Source organism: Leptonychotes weddellii, chromosome 4 (genome assembly GCF_054177405.1).
Source record: "Leptonychotes weddellii isolate Sample4059 chromosome 4, ASM5417740v2, whole genome shotgun sequence".
NCBI lineage: Eukaryota > Metazoa > Chordata > Mammalia > Carnivora > Phocidae > Leptonychotes > Leptonychotes weddellii.
In genome coordinates this window covers 150958480-150967634 of record NC_138372.1, presented here as the reverse complement: position 1 = coordinate 150967634, position 9155 = coordinate 150958480, and the positions used below count along the sequence as shown (strand labels likewise).

At 38.6% G+C, this 9155-nt stretch overlaps 1 protein-coding gene across 3 annotated transcripts in view; it reads left to right on the top strand.

Moving 5' to 3' along the window:
* The first annotated feature begins 515 nt into the window (after positions 1-515).
* Positions 516-9155, top strand: part of EIF3H (eukaryotic translation initiation factor 3 subunit H) — a 94740-nt gene continuing 86100 nt past the window's right edge. The window contains exon 1 of one of the 3 annotated variants that reach the window (XM_081816422.1): positions 516-682. In XM_081816422.1, coding sequence (XP_081672548.1) covers positions 551-682 — 132 coding nt within the window. In that variant the 5' untranslated portion in view covers positions 516-550. The remainder of the gene's footprint in view (positions 683-9155) is intronic. The other 2 variants (XM_081816423.1, XM_081816421.1) reach the window with 2 other exon arrangements.

The window sequence follows — 9155 nt, the reverse complement described above, 5'->3', positions numbered from 1 at the left end:
GTTCCCACATTATACTTTCTGTATAATCTAAGTGGTTAGAGACTGCTACCTAAAACTACCTAAAACAAACTGCAATACCAGCTCGCCACTAATTAGCAGAGTGACGTTGGACAAACCCCGTCTCAGTTTCCAAGTATGTGTGATGGGAGTTGGTACAGCTCTTCATAGTTTACAAGATTGGGAATGGGGATTAATTAAAAAAAAAAAAAGTGAAATCGTTTTTAGGCGAGACCCTACATAAAACAAGAGCTATAATGCTGTTAAGGTCAACTGACTAATAGAGACTGACTAAACATATGGTGGAAAATATTTTAAAAAGTCTAATTTTGTCTTAAAGCTTTCGATGAGAAAGAAGCCGCAGAAGCACAATGCACATGCGCAAAAGGTTACCTCCGCGAAGGAGGCGAGGCTGGAAAAGAGAAGGGAGGCGGAGCCGCACTCCAGCTTTTCCTCCCAGCTCCGCCCCTCGGGCTGTGCATGACGTCACGTAAAGCTCGTACTTCCGCTTCCGGTCACTCACGTTTCTCTTTTTTCCTGTCTGGCTGGAAAGATGGCGTCCCGCAAGGAAGGCACCGGCTCTGCTGCCACTTCTTCCAGCTCCACCACCGGCCCGGCGGGGAAAGGCAAAGGCAAAGGCGGGTCTGGAGATTCGGCGGTGAAGCAAGTGCAGATAGATGGCTTGGTGAGTGGGGTTCCGTTTCTACAGGCCCACGTGGGGAGCTCAGTTCTTAGTCCAGTTCCGCCAGACGCGCTGCTTAGCGGTCTTCCCCTGGGCCTGGTGAGACTGGGATAAGGTTTTCCCCTAAAACCTTTCTCTTTCATCTTCACTTTTTGTTGGGAGGCGCAACAGCTTTCTCTGCCACCTCCTGGGGGAGTTGAGGGCTGAGGAAGGGAACAGAGGCTAGGGGTGTGTGTGACAGATTCTTGGGGTATTGTTTTGAGATGCCTGGATTTGGAGAAAGACTCTTTAGGAAGACAAATAGGTGAAGGAGGTGTAGTGAAGGACCTAGGAATCTAGGGCTTTTGGGAAGGTAAGGTAAACTTCATTGATTCTCTGTTGGGACCTGACATCTGTAACTTCCCAAGTGGAGATTTACTTTGTGGCCACTTCTGAACCTGTAGTTCAGCGTTTATCTGAAACTCTGCAGTGGGCATAAACATCTCTTATGTTGGCTTCTCCTTTCCCCATCTGTGAATGTTGGAGTGCATCAGGACTTGGGTTTAGGCATCCTTCTATCAGGTCTCTGCTTGACAGAGTGTATCGAGAGTAGGTAAAAGCACGCTCATGGAGCCAGACTGCTTGGGTTTGAGTCCTATCTCTAAAATTAGCTGAATGACATTGGTTAAGTTAATCTCTTTATAGTTATTTTCCTCATTTTAGTTGTTTTGAGGATTAAAATAGGCTGAAATGTGTCAATAACTAGAACAGTGTCAGACATAGTAAGTTACCATTTAATCTTAGTTGCTTCAGTGTTATTATTTGTGTTACAAAAAGTTACAGTAGTAGACCCTCCTTAAGTTCCTTTCATTGACTTTAAATATTATTTATATTCTGAAAACCTTTAGATTTATATTTCTTGCCAGACGTGGTTTTTGCATGCCACTCTTAAATATCCTACTGCCCGCCTGACATCGCTTTTTGGATATCTTATAGGCATCTCAAATTTAACTTGTCCAAAATAAGATTACTGTCATCTTCCCTTCCTTCCTCTCTCCCCATCCTTAGTCTTACCTTAGTCTCTCCCGTCTTAGTAAATGGAACTACCATCTAACCATTTGAACAAGTCAGAAAACCTAGGCATTAACCTACATTTGTTCTTTTTTCCCCCCTCAGCAAATCCTGTTGGTTCCATCTCCAAAATACATCAAATTCATCTGCTTCCCATCTATCTCTATGCCATCAATCATATCCACTTGCAATAAAATACAGACTTCTTACCACATTCTTCAGGGTCCTGCTACTCCTGTCTCTTTCTCCAAACTCACCTCCTACTTTATTCTAGGCTCCATTCACAGTGACATTTTAGTTGTTTTCTCTTCCTGAAATACTCAAGTATTTAGTGGCTTCTTTTGATTCTTTAGGTCCTTGGCTTAAATTCCCCCATTTCAAGAAAGGCCTTGCCTACCAGCCCTGTTGAATGTTGCTCCCTCCCCATCATCCTCCATCACACCACTCTGTTTCATAGCATTTTCCACTGCCTGTAACTGTCTTGTTTGTTTTCTTGTTTGACTCCCCCACCAGAACATAAGCTATTGGAGGACTTTGCTTTTTCACGTGTTATGTTCCAATAGAGACCTTTTAACTGATATAGATAGAATAAATGAATGAATAAAAGATTTCATTTTATTTTTTTTAAGATTTATTTATTTTAAGAGGGGGAGACACGAGCGGGGTAGGGGGGGAGGGTCAGAGGGAGAGGGAGAGAAGCAGACTCCCCACTGAGTGCAAGCCGGCCATGGGACTTGATCCCATGACCCTGAGATCATGACCTGAGCCGAAATCAAGAGTTGGACCCTTAATGACTGATCCACCCAGGTGCCCCTCATTTTTATACTACTCCTAGTACATGTCCTGATATCTTTTATAGAGTATTCTAATGGTATCTTGAATTGTTTTCTTAGCCCTGTTCAGTCCATCCTTCATAATTTAATTAAAACATTCACTTAATGTGAAAGTTTAGATCTTGTTAACTTCCTTCTTTAAATGTTTACAGTGATGTTGCAGTGAATTCAAGGCCTACCAAGATGTCCTTGCTTTTGTGTTCAGGTTAATTTCCTACTATTTCCAAGCCTCATAGGAAGTGTACGTTCCAGCAACACAAGACTATTTGGTTAGTCTCATGTTTAATCACATTTGTTCCTGGCATCTTGTTAGTGGTCAAGACCTGTTTTTCTTCTTGTATCGAACCTTTCCTTTCCTACCTTTGGTTCTGTTTCATCACATCTTCTTTATCTTTAGTATTACTTTCCCCTTAACATGTCAACATTGTCAGGACTTTCCCATATTACAATGTTCAGTTCTCTTTTTCACTTAGTTCCATTCTTAGTTTCCACTTTTTTCCTCTTGAAGTCAATGGTTAAAGAATTATCTATATTTGTAGTTTTCCATTCTTTCTTCAACTCACTGTTGTTAGAATCTCCATCACCAATAATTCCCTGATTTAGTTTTTAGAAAAATCATTGATAGCATTCGCAAAGAACTATAAAAAATATCAAAATATATCACACATGCAAAATAGTATCTATGATACATAATTTAAATAATCACAAAATAAACATCCAGCTACCTGCCATTCAACCTGAGAAATAGAACATTGTGAATATCTTTGAAGCCTCTTCCCCTATTTCATCCTTTCCTCCCATCCCTAATCCCCACCCTATAATCACTATTGTGAGCTTTGTTTCAGGGATTGGGTTTTCTTAAAGCTTCACCATACAGAATATTTCTAAACAATTTGTTCAGTTTTGCCTGTTTATATCAATAATATGAATGAAATGTGAATTAAATCATAGTACATGTTCTCCTACGTCTTGAGTCATATATGCATATCTCACATTGTTTTTGAGATTAGTCCATTCTAGACTGTGGCTATAATTCATTCCTTTTCATTACTATAGAGCACCTCATTGTATGAATATGACATAATTGTCCTCATCTGACCGTTAATGGACAATTAGATGGTTTGTTTTTCTTGTGTGAAATGGTATCTCTCAAGAATCTTTTAATTGTCCATTCCATTAGACTTGTCAATGAGATTTTTACTGTACCCTGCACAGAGTCAGTGCTCAGTGCATCCTCTTGGAATGGAGGAGTGGCTCTTCATTGCAGTCAAATGATCTCATTGTTCCTAGAAAAGATCAAACTAATCTTTCCTGTAGAACTTTTCATGTAAAACCTACATCGTTCCCCCAAACCAGTCGGAATCTTTCCATGGATCAGTGAGACAAGTGGAATTGGCCTCACCTGGTACCTTGTTAGAAACGCAGAAATAGGGCGCCTGGGTGGCTCAGTTGGTTAAGCGACTGCCTTCAGCTCAGGTCATGATCCTGGAGTCCCGGGATCGAGTCCCGCATCGGGCTCCCTGCTCGGCAGGGAGTCTGCTTCTCCCTCTGACCCTCCCCCCTCTCATGTGCTCTCTCTCATTCTCTCTCTCAAATAAATAAAATCTTTAAAAAAAAAAAAAAAGAAACGCAGAAATACAGTATCTCAGAATCTTAGGCCCCCCGTCTTGATCTACTGTATCAGGTGGTTTATAGCATATTAATATTTGAGAAGTATTGTTCTGGTCCACATTGATTTCTTCCTTTATCTGAACTTTTAATGATGACAGCTTGTATCGCTCATCTTGGCACATTATCATAGACTGTTCATTAATGGTTTACTGTTTTTCTTTTCTCACTGAGATGATAATTTGCTTATTTTTTTTTTGAGATGATAATTTGAAGACAAAATTGTAAAAATTTTTAAGAGATTTTATTTATTTTAGAGAGAGAGAGAGAGTGTGCGAGTGAGCATGCGTGGGGGGAAGGGCCCAAGGGGGAGGACGAGGGACAGACTCTGTTCTGAGCTCTGAGACTGGAGCCAGACACAGGGCTTGATCTTGATCCTGAGATCATGACCTGAGCCAAAACCAAGAGTTCGATGCTTAACCAACTGTGCCATCCAGGTGCCCCAAATTGTAAAATACTTGTGTCTTTCATAGTTCCAGTGCTTAAAACTGATTACCATCGAAATTTATTCCTTTAAAATTTTGTTTTTCCCTTTATGTAAAAAGTTATTTTGTTTAGAATTGTTAGCTGCCTCATTCCTCCTTTATTGGATGTAAGGCAGAGTATGTTATTAATAAGTGAAAAAGTCAGAGTTCCATCTACTTTGTCATTTAGGTATCATTCAGATGTTTCCTCACAGGTACTTTCCAACGGCTCTTAAGTGGCCCCGTTAGTTCATTGACCCTTTTATCACCCAGTCAGGCCCTTGTTACTGTCGAAATTCTCTTATTTGTTGCTTGTCTTCTCTCACTAAAATATCAACTTCCCAAGAGCAGGATCAGTGTCAGGTTTGTTCACTGCAATATTAACAGTGACTGACACATAGAAAGCACGCAGATACTGTGAATGAATTAATACAGTTCTGGGTACAAGAAATTTTCTTGAAAATGAATCATGAGGAAACTGGGTCAGTAAATGCTTTGTAGAAATGGTGTGTTGGTGAGAAACATGAGTGAGGCTGGGAGACCAGTGAGCTTTGTAAACTCGCTCATATTTCTTCCTTTATTTAAAGCATCAGTGTCTTATCTGTAAGAAAAGTCACTAATGTTAATTGAGCACCTGCTATTTACAAGACCCTGTGAAGGAAAGTTTGGTTAGATTATGTCTGATTCTCACAACAGTTCTAAGGGTAGATGTTATCTGCCTTACATACCTGTGGCTCTTCAAAGCTGATGAGAAAATGGTGGAAGTGCTTTGTGAACTGAAAGGAATAATTCAAATTTGTAAAGGGCTTATACTAGGTCTAATGACATATATCACTGTGTATTGTGTGTGTGACACTACATGAAGTTAGTAGCTTGTTAGACTAGATAGTAGCTTGTTAAACTATGAAATGGAAACCCTAGTCTAAAATCCAAGTCTCAAGTAGAATACAATTTGGTCTTTAAATGTTTTTTTTTTTTTAAAGATTTTATTTATTTGAGAGAGAGAATGAGAGACAGAGAGCACGAGAGGGAAGAGGGCAGAGGGAGAAGCAGACCCCCTGCTGAGCAGGGAGCCCGATGCGGGACTCGATCCCGGGACTCCAGGATTATGACCTGAGCCGAAGGCAGTCGCTTAACCAACTGAGCCACCCAGGCGCCCTGGCCTTTAAATGTTTTAACAACAAAAAATTGTGTGGCTCTTGGTTCCTCCTTTCAGTTTTCTGACTTCAGTAAAGAGTAAGCTGGTTCACATGTGTGGATATTTCAGTCAGATAACTTGAAATTCTTTCAAGCACCAAAATTTTTACATTTTAGCCATTTTAATTGTAAATCTTTCTGAAGTGTATTACATAAATTTCTGCCTCTTTAGTCAGAGAATATTGAACACAGCTTAGCCATGTTTTGATGACTTAGTATTATCTTTAAGAACATAATTTGTTGCCCCATACTGGACAGTAGTCCTCGAGAATCCCTTTGGGTATTTACATCTGTTTATTTCTATAATGTTCCCTGTCTTTGAGGTGCCTTGCATAAGTTGTCTTTCTAGTTGGCTGTCTTTTTTTCTTACTGTATTTGTTGTTCAACTTACATGTCTTACCCCTTTTATTTCCAGCTTTTTATTTGCTATGGATGGTAAACCAGATAAGCAGTCTTGTTAGCATTATTTTTAACATGAGGCTAAGTACATGCTGCATGAGGATTAAATTGAGTATGCAGTCTGACATTTTGATTACTTAGTTATATTTTTGCTTTAGCAAGTAAGATGTTACTAATTGTAAGTAACAGCTTTTTATAGTAGATAAAAACATTTGACATACATTATTATATTCTAGGAACTCCAGGAGCTGATAGAACCAGTATTAACTGGATTATATGTATGATTCAGTCACTCATAGAAGCTGAGTGGCTTTTCAAGGGTGTAAAGTGAATTTATTCTAGAGTTTGGACTCAAATCACAAATTGCCATCTTTGATGCATTTTGCTTTCCATTATTACAACTGCTTCATCCATTGTAAGGACTCAATAGATGTTAGTTCTTACTATGTGCCAGGTACTATTCAGAGTACTTTATATGTATTCTAGCTTTGAAGCCATATAACAGCTCTGATTTGGGAACCATTATTATCCCCATTTTACAAATGAGGAAGCTCATATACATATAGATTATGTGACTTGAATGTCAGCATAAGGGGAAATAGAAATAGTGTTCACAAAAGAATTAATCCAGTGTTTCTTGCTCAAGCATCAGGAAGTGTATTTTCCAGAACTTAGGTCTCTTACAGACTTAGAACTTCAAAATGTACAAGAAAGCGAATATATCAGAATCTTTATATTTAATAATCTGTCATATTCGAGGAGAAGATTTGTAGCTAATAGAAGTCAATATAGTAAATATTCTCATTTGGAAAAAGACAGCTTTTAGCCAATGGGTCACACAGATGTAAGATATTGGGGAATCAACATTGAAGAAAATAGGAGGTAAGCTAAAGAGAATTGAGGAGTACTGGTAGGTATTCCTTAGTAAGGTAGTTTACTTGCCTTAGGGTAGGCAGATCTAAGTCTGTCTGACTTCTCAGGATGTTTTTAAGATTCATATAATCCTGGAGACATCCTGGACTTTGTTCCTTTCCCTTAAGATCAGAGGGCTTATTGGAATCCATTGCCTTTTTGAGAAAGCTTTCTGATAGTGCTTCCTGTGTTTATGGTATATACATCAGTGATGACAAACTGTATTAATGTTGTTTCTTGTAACTATCTTGGGCTAATTTAAGGAGCCTAGCATACATGGTATTTCTCATGGGGGAGATGATTTAATAAATCAGCTAGCATCTCTGGGCCTTAGTTTCTTCTTTAATATGAGGATAATGCATGGCCTTCCTGCTGTAATGAATAGAAGCTTAATAAATACTATTTTTATTGATGTTTAATTATTGTAGTAACAGATTTAGTAGTTGGTATTGATTTTAATAGTTACAGTGGGATTCCAAACTCAATGCTTTACCAAGTAAATGGAAGATAATGAAAAATTTTAACTTCAGTTGTAGCATATTTGGCCCAGATGAAATGGCATATGTACTCTTCAAATGCCTATTTTGATATTAAAAGGTGTGGGTGCATAGTATTCACTGGTTTCTTTTCTTTTGTTTTCTTGTCACCTTTGGCTTCAACTAGCTACTATATAATTATAAATTCTGATCTTCAGCTTAATATCCAAGATTTCAAGAGCTTTGCTGAGCAACACCAGGGATTTTAAGTCTTCCTAGCATTTTTCTGGACTTTTAGCTCAGTCTTAGCTTTGACAAGCCTCTACAGAGCATTAGCCTTTGGCGAGGGTCTTTACCAGGTCTTATTTTGTAGTCAAATATTCTCACTTGTACTTTACCCACGTCTACCCTAGTTTCTTAGATGAAAGCTTCTAGTTTCAGCACTTACACGAAAGCTTGGTTGCATATGCTTTTCTCTTGGAGATTAGTTCATAGTTTTTCTTTTGTAAAATATTTAAATTGTGGTACTTGGATATTATTTCCTTTGGCAGTGTATGAGAAAATATACTTAAAGAGAAAATAGCTTTATTTTTTCCCATAAACTATTTGTAGAAGATGATTCTGTAAAATGGCTATATCTTGTAAAGATTAGATTTAATAGCAAAAAGTACAGTGTAATGCACATCTCCATCTATATGGTGACACACTGTACTTATTAAAACCGAAAGAGCTGAAATGGACACTAGTGTATGCAAGAGTAGTACCCTGTATTTTTGTTAATGTTGGCACCAAGCCCAAAAATAAGAGTAGAAAAAATTGATTCAGCAAAAGAGTAGTAACTTAATATTAACTTAGTCAAAATATAAAACTTTTTTACTGTTTGAGTCTGAATTTGTCAGCTGTATTTTGGCATAATATTTTAAGGTTTTAGTTTTACTCCAAATAGTACCTAAACACCACAGATAGTCATTGTATCCTGATGATTAATATGAATTCTTTTCCTTAGTACCTTCTATACCTCTATCCCTGTCCCCAACTAGTTTCATTTGATGTAAGTAGCCAATGTTTGTTTATTTATGGGACAATAGTAATGTGCTAAAATACGATTTTTTAAAACAAAACCCATATGTATTCATTGTAAGAGAAGTTTGGAGAAATCTCTCTCTCTTTCTCACACACACACACACACACACACCACCCCCCCCCCAACCAGGAAGAAAATTACTCGGTTTATAAGCTCATAATGTGAGGGTGGGTAGCACCATTAAGATTTTGGGGTTTGGGGCGCCTGGGTGGCTCAGTTGGTTAAGCGACTGCCTTCGGCTCAGGTCATGATCCTGGAGTCCCGGGATCGAGTCCCGCATCGGGCTCCCTGCTCGGCAGGGAGTCTGCTTCTCCCTCTCCCACTCCCCGTTTGTGTTCCCTCTCTCGCTGTGTCTTTCTCTGTCAAATAAATAAATAAAATCTTTAAAAAAAA